Genomic DNA, 13,787 nt, shown 5'->3' on the forward strand with positions numbered 1-13,787 from the left:
GGCAGGGAGGCCGAGGCCTTCCTAAGGACATCAGGGGAGCCCTGCTGGGTCAGGCCAGGGAGGGCCCATCTGGTCCAGCCTCCCGCCTCACCCAGGGGCCAGCCAGTTCCTCTGGAGGGCCAGCCACAGGGCAGGGAGGCCGAGGCCTTCATAATAATATCAGAGGAGCCCTGCTGGGTCAGGCCAGGGAGGGCCCATCCAGTCCAGCCTCCCGTCTCACCCAGCGGCCAGCCAGTTCCTCTGGAGGGCCAGCCACAGGGCAGGGAGGCCGAGGCCTTCATAATAATATCAGAGGAGCCCTGCTGGGTCAGGCCAGGGAGGGCCCATCCAGTCCAGCCTCCCGTCTCACCCAGCGGCCAGCCAGTTCCTCTGGAGGGCCAGCCACAGGGCAGGGAGGCCGAGGCTCTTGATGTTGCCTCCTGCTTGTCAGATTCAGATCTTGTCTCTGAGGTTTGCCTCAGTGACCATAGCTTGTAGCCATTGTTATCCTCCATGAACCTACCTAATCCCATTAAAACTGTTTGTTCCTGTTGCCCTCACACCATCCTCTGGCAGTGAATTCCACATTTCAAACCCTCTCTGTGTAAAGTAGTGTTTCCTTTTGTCTGTTCTGAACCTACTGCCCATCTGCTCCAATGGATGCCCTGGAGTTCCCGTCTTTTGGGAGAGGGAGAAACATTTTGTTCAATGTCTCCACGCCATGCATAATTTTACAAACCTCACTCTCCCCCTTCGTCATCTCCTTTTTAGATGGAAAGGTCCCCGACTCTTCAGCCTTTCCTCTTGGGCAGGGGGCTCCAACCTCCTATAGGTCCCTCATAAAATGATCAAATGTTGGGCAGGGTTCTCCGCCTCAGAGCAGCTGGCCATGCCGAAATCTGCCTGTGAAACTTCCCACACTGGCGAGAGCAAAATTAGCATTTGTTGACATGGGAACCCTGAGCCTGTTTAAGACTCAGCTACTTCAGCTGGCTGAACAGTTGAAAACTCAACACACAGCCCCTTGCTCCCCACCAGGACCCGGGGGGGCACACCCCCTCTTGTTCTGGCGCAGAATGAGAATCTCCGTTTGCTGGATCTGGGCTAGGGTTGGGCACTTTGGCTGCTTTGGCCCGGAGGCCTCCTCGGGCTTCTGCAATTGCCAAAGTGGCCAAAGTGCCCAACCCTATTAATTCTGACCCTCTTTCGAAATGCAGCGAGGGTACCACATGGCCTGCCTTCTGGTGCCTATTTCCAAGGGCAAGAGAAGTTATAATATTTCACCTCAGTCAGACCTCATTAGGAATATTGTGTCTGGGATACTGACAAATGGGAGTGTGTTCAGAGACGGGCGACGAGGATGGGCGAAGAGTTCGAATCCCTGCTTTCCAAGGAGAGGTTGAGAGAGTTGGGCATGTGTGGCTTGGAGGAGGGAAAGGGGTTAATTGCGTTGACAGAGGACAAACCTAAGTAGAGCCATGGCCCGTGGCAAGCAGTGTGCAAAACATTGGCAGGCTGGCCAAGTGCAATAAGTCAGGACTCCAAAACTTTCTCTTGTATGTGCACTCGGGATATAGAACCTTGGCCCCGGACAGAATTTTGGTTCTTGACCCCTTTGATATTTGATTGTGAGCCCCACGACTGAAATTATATCGTATTGTTGGGAGCCTCCCATGTTATGATTCTTAGAACACCAACCAAGTCTTATTGTTAGACGGGTTCAGGTGGGTGGACGTGTTGGTCTGAAGCAGCCGATCCAAATGTGACTCCTGGGGCACCTTTAAGACCGACAAAGCTTTATTTAAGGTGTGAGCTTTCATGTGCAGGCACACTTCCTCAGACAAAGAAATCGGAATCATCAACATGCAGATACAAGGGCAGAGTAAATTAGCAGGAAGTGTGCCTACACACGAAAACGCGTGCCTTGAATAAAGCTTTTATCTTAAAGGTGCCATTGGAGTCAAGTTTTGTTCTAGCAGGAAATTAGTAAACATCATGAAGATATCCCACAAATATGCAGCATAATATCTTGCTAGAGTTATCAGTCCTTTGGGTTCAGTTCCCATTCAGAGAAACATAGGGGGAATAAAGATGTTAAGGTTAGTGATTAATGGCAGATGCTTTCTCACTTGTGAAAAGAAGTAATTAAGAGGCCTGTTGCTAGCCCTGTCCATGTGCACCTTCTGGGATGAAACGCGTTTGGCTTCTGGTCACACCATGCGCAACAGGGGTAGTCAAACTGCGGCCCTCCAGATGTCCATGGACTACAATTCCCAAGAGCCCCCTGCCAGCGAATGCTGGCAGGGGGCTCTTGGGAATTGTAGTCCATGGACATCTGGAGGGCCTCAGTTTGACTACCCCTGATTGAGACTGATTGCAACATTGCAGAAACTGTGTTTTTAATGTTTTTAATCTGCTTTCTGTGCACTTAATATTTGTATGTCAAAATATATATATGTTGCTCAGCTTTGAGGTTCCTGAAGTGTTTTCTCCAGTTGGTTTTCTGTTCCTTTTCCCTTTCCCGTCGGCCAAGTGTGCCTAGCCAGAGGACCCGTCTGCCGTTTGGGTTGCTACACCCGAGTTCTCCTCCACCAGGTGGCAGAGGTAGTCTTCTCCGGCTGCTTGCCTCGGGCCCAGGTAGGAATATTTGACTTGCCGACCAGCGGGCGGGGTATAGGGATAAGTGTCTGGCTTTATAAAGACCTGGGTCTGGATAGAAAGCCAGCCCTTCTTATCCCGGGAGACAGGCTGAAGCAAGGACATCCACAAGCTGAAAGCCACGCAGCAAGAGACACAGAACGCGTCTCACGAAAACCATCCCCCCAAAATTGCAACGGACTCAATGCCCAGATTTTGGGTGGATTTCCTGGCCTCGTTCCACGCCATGGACGCCTGTTGAAGCCGTTTTCTGCTGAGCAGGCGTCTGCTCCCCAAAAGACCGCTGCACGTCTCAACTTTGGCTTTGAGGGGTGAAGTCAATTCCGCCCCCCCTCCCCAAAAAGAGAGAACAGGTTATTTTTGAGAAGGCAGGGAAAAAACTGAACACCCGCCAAAGAGAATCCAGGATTTCACTTTCAAATACAGAGAGATTCCTTCATTTTGTTTTATTTTTCCCTTCCTGGGATTTTGGAATGCTGGGGTCCGTCAAAATGGAATCACACGATCTTTCGGATTGGAACTCGTACTATAATGAACCCACCGAGGTGAGTCAAGGGAGAGAGAAATAATGGGGACAGCTGTGTTTTCCGAAAGCGTTCACAAGAACTAGGTTGGTTGGGGGGGGGGGGGCAAATCAAACTTTTGCTTTGGGCGTGTAGAATCATAATAGTTATGAGGTTCATTTGTACGGCGATTGCTTCTGGGGGGAGGAGGGGTTCAGAAGAAATGTGGGCTAGTTTTGGGGGAGCGAAGAAATGGTCACCATCAACACGCAGCAAATGAAACCAGCTTATTCTCGCAGACCATAATGACCAGGTTGGGAGTTACTTTTCATTTGAGTTTGGTGGCATTTGAAAATTGTCTTCCTGGATTGGAACCTCTTGTTGTCCGATTAGGGGTAGTCATGTTAGTCTCCAGCTGCAAAGTAAACCAGAGCCTGGCAGAAAAATTCAAGAGGAACAAAATGATTTCCAGCAGAAGCTTTTGTGAGTCAAAGCTCACATCTGCTGGGGAGACACACCTTAAAGTGCTGTTGCCCTTCCATCAGCACACATGGCCCCAGAGTAGCAGAGAAGGTCTTTCCTCGGTTGCCAGCATCTGGTGTTCAGTGGTATACTGCTTCTGAAGGTGGAGGTTTTGTTCAACTCTCAGGGCCAAAAGCCAATACCACAGCCACCTTCCTGGAATTTGTGTGATCAGTTAAAAAAAATTACCACATAAAAAAAATTGAAAACGTATCATACGCTTTTAAAAAAAATGCACAAGTTATCCATTGGATCCTTGCATTTCAAATCGAGTTGATCTCTCCAGCAGCTCATCACGCCATCTGCCTCCCCTTATGCAGAAGCAACATTGGCCTCTTTTAAAAAAAATAAAATTTGAGTGCTGGCACGACAAGCTCTTCTCAGGGATCTGCAAGAACTATCATTGCTTGTCGATCCAGGTGGGTCGCCGTCTTGGTCTGAAAGAGCAGGTCAAAGTTTGAATCCAGAGAAGGTTCAAATTGGAAGGCAGACGGCGTTTTATTTGAGATATTAGCTCTTGTGTGTGGCTGGACTTGTTCAGATCTGAAGCCCACTTCTCCTGGTCTCAAGACGTGCACGTGAAAGCTTGTATCTGGAATAAAACCTGGCGGGTCTTCAAGGTACCCCCTCGGCTCAAACGTTGCTCTGTCATTGCTGTTGTTAGAAATCACGACAGCATTATAACCCCCCAAACAGCTGCAGAAGCTAGGAAGATACCCTAAAATGAGGTCCCAGCACTGCATTCCCAATCGCCCAACGGGTACAATCCGTGTTCAGAATGCCTTTCTAGCCAGTCTCCAGCCACGTAGGCGCCCCACAGATTGTGGGCAGACAGGGAAATGTAGGGCTGTCTTGGAGGATATCACTCCTACCTAGTGTGGGGCTGGATTTTTACTAATTGGTTTAGTTTTGCCTGAACTGGATATTCTGTCTAGCCAGGAGTAGAAACGACTTGCAGAGCTCTGTTGTCTGCAGTCTTTGCCCAAGAGACGCCAGATCTCTGAGGGCCTCTCTCAGCCTGTGGCTTGGTCTTTTCTCAAAACCCCAGCACAGCCGTCCCACCTCCTGCGCATGTGGACTCATGAGCAAGTCTCTAAGGTAGACATTTAGGAGAGAGTTAGGGAGCCTGTGGGGAGAGTGAATTGACATCATTCTGTCAGTCCTGCAATATCAGAACCGCCAAGTTCGGCACAGAGAAGAGGAAGTGCTTCTCCACACCATTGTGCAATTAACATTTGCACTTAACATTGTGCAATTAACGTGTGGAACTTGCGCATGAGCTGTTAAGGCATTCAGTGCTATGAGGGGAGGTAACTTTTCTGAGAGCCCCCCCAAACGCTAACCCCTCCCCTCAGAGCACCCCTGCCATCTGTCTGAGTAGCCTGTCTGTTCCTCTCTTTGGACAAGACTTTGGAATGGACCTGTTGGATATTGGGCCAGGCAGAGCTGGTGGGGGAGGCGTAAAAGAGTATTCACACATACAGATTCTTTTTCTCCCTGGGATCTCTCTCCTTTATTCAACCAAGTCTCCTGTATCACTTGCTCAACAAATTCTCAGTGTGGTTCGCACAAGAGGTTTTTTTTTTCCAGGGCAAATTGGCCAGGGATTCTGGTCTCTGTCTCCGTCTCTGTCTCTCTCTTTTTGGGGGGAATCATCTGGGCATGGAACTGGGGTCACGGTGGTTGGGCAGGTAGTTGTGAATTTATAGCATTCTGCAGGGGGTTGGACTAGATGACCCTGGAGGTCCCTTCCAACTCTGTGATTCTATACTTAATAATACTTGCCAGGATTGCTGTTATGGGTCATATCAATGGCACTAATGAGGGTAATAAGGAGCTACGAGGGTCAAAGCGGCACCTGGCCATTCCACATAATATCTCCCGTTCATAATCAGCGGCAAAGGGGATGGGACACAGAGAACACAAAATCTGAGAGTAAAGTCCTGGCCAGGATGTGCCTCCATCTGAGACAGTTCTCTGCCAAAAATGGTGCGCCTCAAAGCAAAGAGTTCTGGGCCAGGAGCCGAAGGGATTTGGTTTGGCATAAGGCGACCTCCTATGTCCCTCAAGCGACCCCCACCCCTCCGCCCAAGATCTATTTACCCCAAAACATTCCTAGTTTTGCTATGATAAAATAACTCCCAAAGTCCAACATGCAAGTGCTTCCTGCCCAAAAGTGACTGAATGACACCTTGATCCGAGCCCAGGGGTATCCTCTTGGCTTCCAAGGTGCTACAGGGCGCAAATCTTGTGTCGTGAAGCTGAGAAAAGCAGCCTCCAAAAGTTATTTGGGGAGAGGAAAGCACGAAGCACAGCTTCCCCTCCCACCTGTTCACACTGGGACGGATCAAGATGGGTGGTCGTGTTTGTCTGTAGCGGTGAAAAAGAGTCAGCGGCCAGGAGCACCTTCAAGACGAACAACATTTGTGGCAGGGTGTGAGCTCTCTTCTTCAAGATGGGCTGCCCAGTTTGTCTGTAGCAGGAGGAAAGGGCAACAGTCTGGTAGCACCGAGACTAACAAAATTTATTCCAGGGGAGGAGCTTTCAGTATCCCCCCTCTCTTCTTCAGATATGGCTAGAAGAGGAGTCCATCTGTCCTTACATCTTGGAGAGCAGAGCCATTTCATACGGATGGACTCCCTTCCGGCCATGTCTGAAGAAGAGAGGGGTGTCTCCCAAAAGCTCCTCCCCGGTCACAGTTTTGTTAGTCTTCAAGGTGCTTCAAGGTGGCCTCTGGCTGCTTCCTAATGCTGTGATAATTTCGCGTGCCCTTTACCTCCCTTTCAAAGGGATCTGATGCAGCTTGGGATTGGCCCTTGGGACCACCGTATGCCTAGCTGCCCTGGCACACTTTGACCCCAAACTCCCAGGCAAGAATCCCTGGCCCTCTTGCATTCTTCTTGGAGAGGTTGCCAACCTCTAGCTGGGGGCTGGAGATCTCATGGAATTATAACTGACCTTCAGACGGCATCAATCACTGGTTTATGCATTTAAAACAGAGATTCCACTTCTCCGGCTGTTTTGAAAGGTGGATCGTAGGACATGAAAGCCCACCACAGTCCGTCCCCGCCCTAAAACCCATTCACCCAGGCATGCATCTTCAACCAGAGTTGGCATCCTTACGGGAGGGGGGGACCCCAGGGCCCTGGATCCCACAGAGTCAGGCACAGCATGCAGGTTATGCTCAGCTGATGTTTTGGCTGCATTGAGGCGGTCTCAGGGAGGCCACAGGTCGGTGTTGGGCTGGGGCGGCTCTGGGCAGCTCCCGAGCCCCGCTTTAGAGTTTCTACCCCTGGGCAGCTCCGGGGCAGTGGGTGTCCCCTGCGTCAAAGGGCCTTTGCAAGACCAGACGGCTTGTTCCCCCTCCCCTCCCCACCCCACCAGGAAGGCGGCCCTCTTTTCTGGACTGGTTCTGATTTTACAGGCCGAGGCCGGTTTGCTCGCCTCGTAAAGCAGGCTGCTTTCTGAACCAGCAGGACAGCGATGACGGTCCCTGGCGAGTGTTGGGTCACAGGGCGGGGAGGGAGCACCCATCCTGACTTCCCCTTCCGCGTATTAATTTCACCTGAGCGGCTGACGTCACGGGATTTATGCCTGCAGGGCTGTGAACCCAGTGGCCTCCGGCATCTTCCACATCAGCCTCCTGTCCCCGCTGCTTTGTAAGGCCTCTCCGCCGCCCCCCCCCCCACCTCCCATGCAGCGTCACCAGAAATGTCCAAAATGTTTTCTGTCTGGTTTCCTCTCCAATCTGTTGCTCTGGGTACCTCATTTTGATGCGGCCTTCTAAAACGCCTCTCTGGGACGAGGGACGCCCGACCTAGACGCAGAGCATAGCACCGGCCTGCCCAGGCTGTCAGGGGCACACACTTGGGAGTGGGGACGGAGGTGGCACCACAAATTGGGGTCGTGTGTTTTCCCAAGAGTCAGCTGGCAAAATGGCACTCTCGAAATTCACTAGAAGATACTGGGGCAATTATAGGGACTGTGGTAGAAGAATAAGAACAGTTGGTTTGTATACCCTGCTTTTCACTGCCAGAAGGGAGTCTCAAAGCGGCTTCCAATTGCCTTCCCTTTCCTCTCCCCACAAGACACCCTGTGAGGTAGGTGGGACTGAGAGAGCTCTGACAGAACTTCTCTGTGAGAACAGCTCCAACAAGACTGTGACGAGCCCAAAGTCAGCCAGCTGGCTGCCTGTGGAGAAGGAGCGGGGAATCAAACCCGGCTCACCAGATTAGAAGGTGCCGCTCCTAACCACTACGCTAAACTGGAGAAGGGACCGTATTTGGGCACCCAAAGACTTTGGGAAGACTCTGAGTGAAGCAGCCCCTGTCCCTAGTGCTGGATATGGGGAAAGACAGCATCTGAAGCAGCCCTTCCAAGCCTTTGGGCTGAAAATAAACCTGTCTGATGCTTAGGGGTAGTCAACCTGTGGTCCTCCAGATGTCCATGGACTACAATTCCCATGAGCCCCTGCTAGAGTTTGCTGGCAGGGGCTCCTGGGAATTGTAGTCCATGGACATCTGGAGGGCCGCAGTTTGACTACCCCTGATATATAGCCATATTACCCAATAAATATTTAACAGATTTTGAAAACATATCAAAAGTTAATTAAATGCCGCCCATTTGAAACTGCCTTCCAGGACTATCAAGAAACCTCAGGGTTTCACAAAGCACTGGCTAAGAAAGCCTGGCCTGATTTATCCAGAACAGGGCCTGCATGGGAGACCACCAAGGAATTCTGGGATTGCTAAGCAGAGTAAAGCGATGGCACACTACCCGTGTTAGTCTCCTGCTTTGACAGCGTTTAGCACACGTATGCCACATGCCCCGCCCCTCCCTGAATTGCTAAATATACCCACAGTAGATTCCCAAGCACCTGTACTCTGTGTAATAAAGTCTGGTTCCAGCGGCACCTTGAAGAACAACAAAAGGTTTTATTCAAGCTGCCATGAACATGCCCACTTTGTCATAGCCCTGATAGTGCTGCTCTCACAGAGGAGTAACATCAGGGCTCAATCATTCCTGCCTACCTCACAGGGTGTCTGTTGTGGGGAGAAGAAGGGAAGCCAATTGTAAGCCACTTTGAGATTCCTTTGGGTAGTGAAAAGTACGGAATAAAGACCAACTCTTTTTTGTAATCTAGAGCAGGGGTAGTCAACCTGTGGTCCTCCAGATGTCCATGGACTACCATTCCCATGAGCCTCTGCCAGCAAATGGCAGGGGCTCATGGGAATGATAGTCCATGGACATCTGGAGGACCACGGGTTGACTATCCCTGATCTAGAGAACCGGGTTCAATTCCCCACTCTTCCCCCACATGCAGCCATCTGGGTGACCTTCCCAGTTCTCTCAGAGCTCTCTCAGCCCCACCTACCTCACAGGGTGTCCATTGTGGGGAGACAAGGCAATGCAGTTGTAATCCACTTTGAGATTTCTCCTGGTAGAGAAAAACAGGGTATAAAAAAAAACTCTTCTTCTTCGTCAGATACAGTGGAACAGAATAGCCTCAACCATTACGTATTCAGGTGGGTGGTTGTGTTGGTCTGAAGCAGCAGAATAAAGTCTGAGTCCAGGGGCACCTTGGAGATCAACAAAGTTTTATTCAAGATATATAAGCTTTTGTGTGCATGTCTACATGTAAGCTGCTTTGAGCCTCCTTTGGGTAGAGAAAAGCGGCATATAAGAACCAACTCTTCTTCTCCTTCAGATATGGGGTATGTGCGTGTATACTATACTCCTTCAGTTCCCAGGAGGGGGTTGCTAGAGTCTGGAAATTTCCACTGGATTCCAGTTTTGTTCTGCTCTCTCAGACCAACAAGGCCACCCCCTCCAATCTATGTAAGTTTATATGGGACAGTCAATTGAGTGTCGTTAACCATATTAGAGGGTGCTTTTTTAATGCGTCTCTCCAGCACTTGAGTAGCTTTCCCCCTCGCCCAGACCTCTGTCTCCAGCCTTCAGAGACAGATGAGGCCTTTGAGGCCTCCAAAATCGAGATATGTCCTTCAGGTGTGGCCAGCCTCACTGGCTCCTTTCTGCTTATGCAGGAAATCCCATCCAGATTATCAAAGGGTGCGAATAAATTCGAAAGCCAGTTGATGTGGCTGAAAGGGGAAGGGCCTTGGTCTTAGCAGACCTTTTCCTTTTTGATTCAATCGCAGAGATAAAGCAATCAGGATTGCATCACAGATTGCAAGGACACCGTTTGACTCACCTTCAGGTAGAAAGAGACCTGGAGCCGCCTGGCTGCAGAGCAAAATCTGCATTTATAAAGAATTAAAACAAAAAACAGATTGAGGTTAGAATACGCTGGCCTTGAGAAACACATCCTGGAATTAGATGGGCTTGCCGATCCAACCAAGGACTGGATCCCAGAGGAAAGCAAAGAGCTTTTGCAAGGTCTCACGGCTTTCCCCACGAAACCTGCAATTCCGCATTCCCATTTTCTGCTTTCATTTCCTATTCGCTTCACGCACCAAAACGAAAGCAGCCTCCAGAAACAAGAAGGAGCACCATCTAACTTTGGACGTCACCAATCAACGGGCGGGCAGACATCTCCGATTAAATATGGCCCCCGTCCAATTATTGGCTCAGGGTGGCAACCCAATTCTATTAAAATCGGTGGGATTTTTGATACTGCTTTGTAGAAAAGTAGGGTTTGTTTCACTCAGTGCTTTAGCCAGTTCTACAGATTTTAACTTGCAGCCTTATAAGCAAGAATTGGAGTAGGGTTGTGCGCTTCGGCCACCGAAGCAGCCGTTCCAGCCCAAAGCAGCCAGCGCCGCAGCGCTGGCTGCTTTGGGCTGGAACGGCCGCTTCGGTGGCCGAAGCGCACAACCCTAAATTAGAGTACACATGGTCAGGACTTACAAAAGTTTTGCTCCACTCCTCCTTCCTTGGAGGTCGATGCATTTTATGGTATTCCCGAAGATTGTATGATTGCTCCTGTTTCTGTGTGAGTCAAGAGCAGGGCCAGTTTATCAGTTTAGCACATGCAGCATGTACTTCGGGCCCCGTGCTTCCAGGGGCCCCGCGCTGTGCTTCCCCACCATGGAAGCCTCTCTTCTCCCCCTTTCCCCTCTTTTAGGGCACTCGGAGTGACAGGCCTTTCCACGATGGGAGGCCCCTCCGCCCCTGCTCTGGCAGCCCCGCTAGGGCCCTGCAAATCCTTAAACCACCTGGTTAAGAGATCTGGCATTTGCCGTCTGGGTAGCTGATGGTGTTTTCATTCGGCCCCTGAAGAATTCTGTGAAAATCAGAAGCTTGCCTTTGATTTCATGCACAGGCCGTGAGTTCTCTCCCAATAGCCTCTTGAGATATAACCTCTTTGCAAGGGTCCTAAGATGAGGAAAGAACGCTCTGCTATAACCCAACTGCAGCATTATCATTCTGATCTCTCATGGGACACCTGGGGAAGGCCGTTTCAGAGGGTGACCGTGTGGTGGTGGTTGGAAGAGCCATTGAGTTACAGCTGACCAATGGGCTCATAGAGTTTCGAGGCATGACCTGCCTCTACCGTCATGTGCCTCGGCATTATGACGTTTGTATTCCTTGGTGGTCTCACATCCGAATGCTCGCCTGGGCCAACTCTGCTTAGCTTCTGACTACCCAGATCATAAGAGAATGTACTAGAAGCCGTTTTGAATTAAGGCCAGTGGCCCATCCAGTCCAACACTCTGTGTCCCACCGTGGACAAGACACAGGTGCCTTCAGGAGACCCACCAGCAGGGCCAGGGCTCCAGAAACTCCCTCTGTGTCCCCCTCCCCAAGCCCCAAGCAGACAGAGCATCCCTGCCCCAGGTATAAGAGAAGCCATGTTGGATCAGGCCAATGGCCCATTCAGTCCAACAGTCTGTGCCACACAGTACCTGAAACCCAGGGGCCCACAGGAGGTCCACCAGTGGGGCCAGGACTCCAGATGCCCTCCTACTGTGGCCCCTCACGTGCCTTTAACACACAGCACCCCTTCCCCAGACAAACGTGTTCCCTCTATTCCTTCAAAAATAGAGCCCAATAGCACCTTGAAAGCTCACTTCTTGAATAAATCTTTGTTGGTCTTAAAGGTGCTATTGGACTTTATTTTTGTTGTCCTACTGCAGACCAACACTTGAATCTGCCCTCTATTCCATGTGGCTCATAGCCACTCATGGACCTCTGCTCCAGATGTTTCTCCAGTCCCCTCTTGAAGCTGCCTGTGCTTGTAGCTGTCACGATTTCCAGTAGCAGTGAGTTCCATGTGTTAATGACTGAGCAGGACTTCTTAGATCTGTTCTAAGCCTGCTGCTCCTTGGAGCACCCACCAGTTCTTGTATTGCGGGAGGGAGAAAAGGACTTCTTCTTCTGTCTTCTCTATCCCATGCAAGTCGGATCCCTTTAGAAGGGCCACCCTCCTGAGATCCCTGCTGAAGCGGAGACTCTGGACAGCTTATATTCTGAAATGTTTGTTGGTCTGTAAGTTGCTTCCGGATTCTAATCCAACTGAGGCTGCCCAAACGAATTCTCTCCTCTCTGCAGATAAAGCAGATTCTGGAGCCAGCTCCAGCCTTAGAAACAAGGCCTGCCTGCTTAGAAAGTGGAGGGGCAGCCCTCGGCCGCAGGAGAACGTTCTCCGAATCACTGGCTCTTTCAGTTTCCAAATGGCAGAACCATCCGGTTTTGCTTACGTGCAAGAACACCTGCGTTATGAAAAGAGCCACGGCACACGCCTGAGCGCTGACAAATCCATGCGTACACGAACCGCAGGGAGGCTTAGATATCGCTCTGTTTAATGGGTGGGTCTGGAAAACAGCCACTCTTGACAAAGGTTACGTCAGAGCTTCTCGGGAAAAGTTCCTGAGATGTACAATGGGAGCAGAGCCCCAAAACCATGGAACCAGTTTGGCCATGCCTCTCGGGGGGCAGGGGGTCCAGGGTTGTTAGGGTCAGGGGACGGAGGCAAATATAGCTGATAAAAGATGGAATTTGGGGTGCTCATAAAAGATGGAATTTGGGGTGCTCGTGCCTTGGCTGCTTCCATGTACACTGAGGCACTCACTGTCAATGCACTTTAGTGACCATTGGCAAGTAGGAGAGTCACTTGGTGTAGTGGGCAGGAGCGCCGACTTTTAATCTGACCAGCCGGGTTTGATTCCCCACTCCTCCACTTGCAGGCAGCTGGGTGACCTTGGGCTTTTCTGTTCTGACTGAGCAGTACTATCAGGGCTTTCTCAGCCTCACTTACCTCACAGGGTGTCTGTTGTGGGGAGAGGAAAGGGAAGGCGACTGTAAGCCGCTTTGAGACTCCTTCGGGGAGAGAAAAGCGGCATCTAAGAACCAACTCTTCTCCTTCAAACGGATTTCCCTTTTTGCACTGGTTGCAAACCATCACCAAAGGGCATTGAAAGTGTATTATCCCACTTGGTGTGAGAAGAGTGCTTAGCTGCAAGAAAATTCCGCACAGCTAAAAGAGTTCTGACGCAAAATTTTAGGTCACTGCGGAAACAACCTGAGTTAAATGTTGGGTTAGAGCAGGAATTCTCCACCAAGGTTTTGTGAAATCCTGGAGTTTCTTGGTAGCCCTGGAAGGGAGTTGATTAATCTTTAATATATATTTTTTAAATTTGTTAAATACTTATTGAGTGATATGGCAAACCTATGGTCCTGTCACCCTGCCCCTCTCTCCCAAAATGGCCAATGATGGGCCTGGAGGAGGGGCCCCAGGTGGGTGTGTCCCCAGCTATGCTTCCGGCTCCATTCTGCCGCCTTGGTGATCACCGAATCCCAAGGGGGCGCGTAGGAGGCCACATCCCTATTCCCAGCCATATTCTTCCTAATCGCACCACTTGGGGGGTCCCTCAAAGCCTGAAGAATGTTTCAGGGGTGCTCAAAAAAGTTGAGGAAGGCTGGGTGTGAGGGGGTGCATGTAATGACCAGCTGTTTATTCAATTCCCCCCTCTCCAAGACCTGAAATAAATAATACCCATGGTCAAGCTGAGAACACAGACCGTGAGATGCTAGCAAATACTGGCCCACTTAATCTTGGTCCAGTCTGATTTGGAGGCGTAAGTATGCTTCAGTTAGGCTTAACATTTAAAAAGCATCAATCAGTTGGGAAGTTAACAAAATGGGGGAGGGGGGGATGTCTTG

General features: G+C 50.4%; 1 protein-coding gene across 1 annotated transcript in view; it reads left to right on the plus strand.

Moving 5' to 3' along the window:
• Positions 1–2,693: 2,693 nt before the first annotated feature.
• FOXA3 (forkhead box A3) overlaps positions 2,694–13,787 on the plus strand; it is a 32,511-nt gene continuing 21,417 nt past the window's right edge. The window contains exon 1 of the mRNA XM_077318518.1: positions 2,694–3,182. Within this exon, the coding sequence (XP_077174633.1) occupies positions 3,111–3,182 (72 nt within the window). The 5' untranslated portion in view covers positions 2,694–3,110. The remainder of the gene's footprint in view (positions 3,183–13,787) is intronic.

Source organism: Paroedura picta, unplaced genomic scaffold, assembly GCF_049243985.1.
Source record: "Paroedura picta isolate Pp20150507F unplaced genomic scaffold, Ppicta_v3.0 Ppicta_v3_sca21, whole genome shotgun sequence".
NCBI classification, from domain to species: domain Eukaryota; kingdom Metazoa; phylum Chordata; class Lepidosauria; order Squamata; family Gekkonidae; genus Paroedura; species Paroedura picta.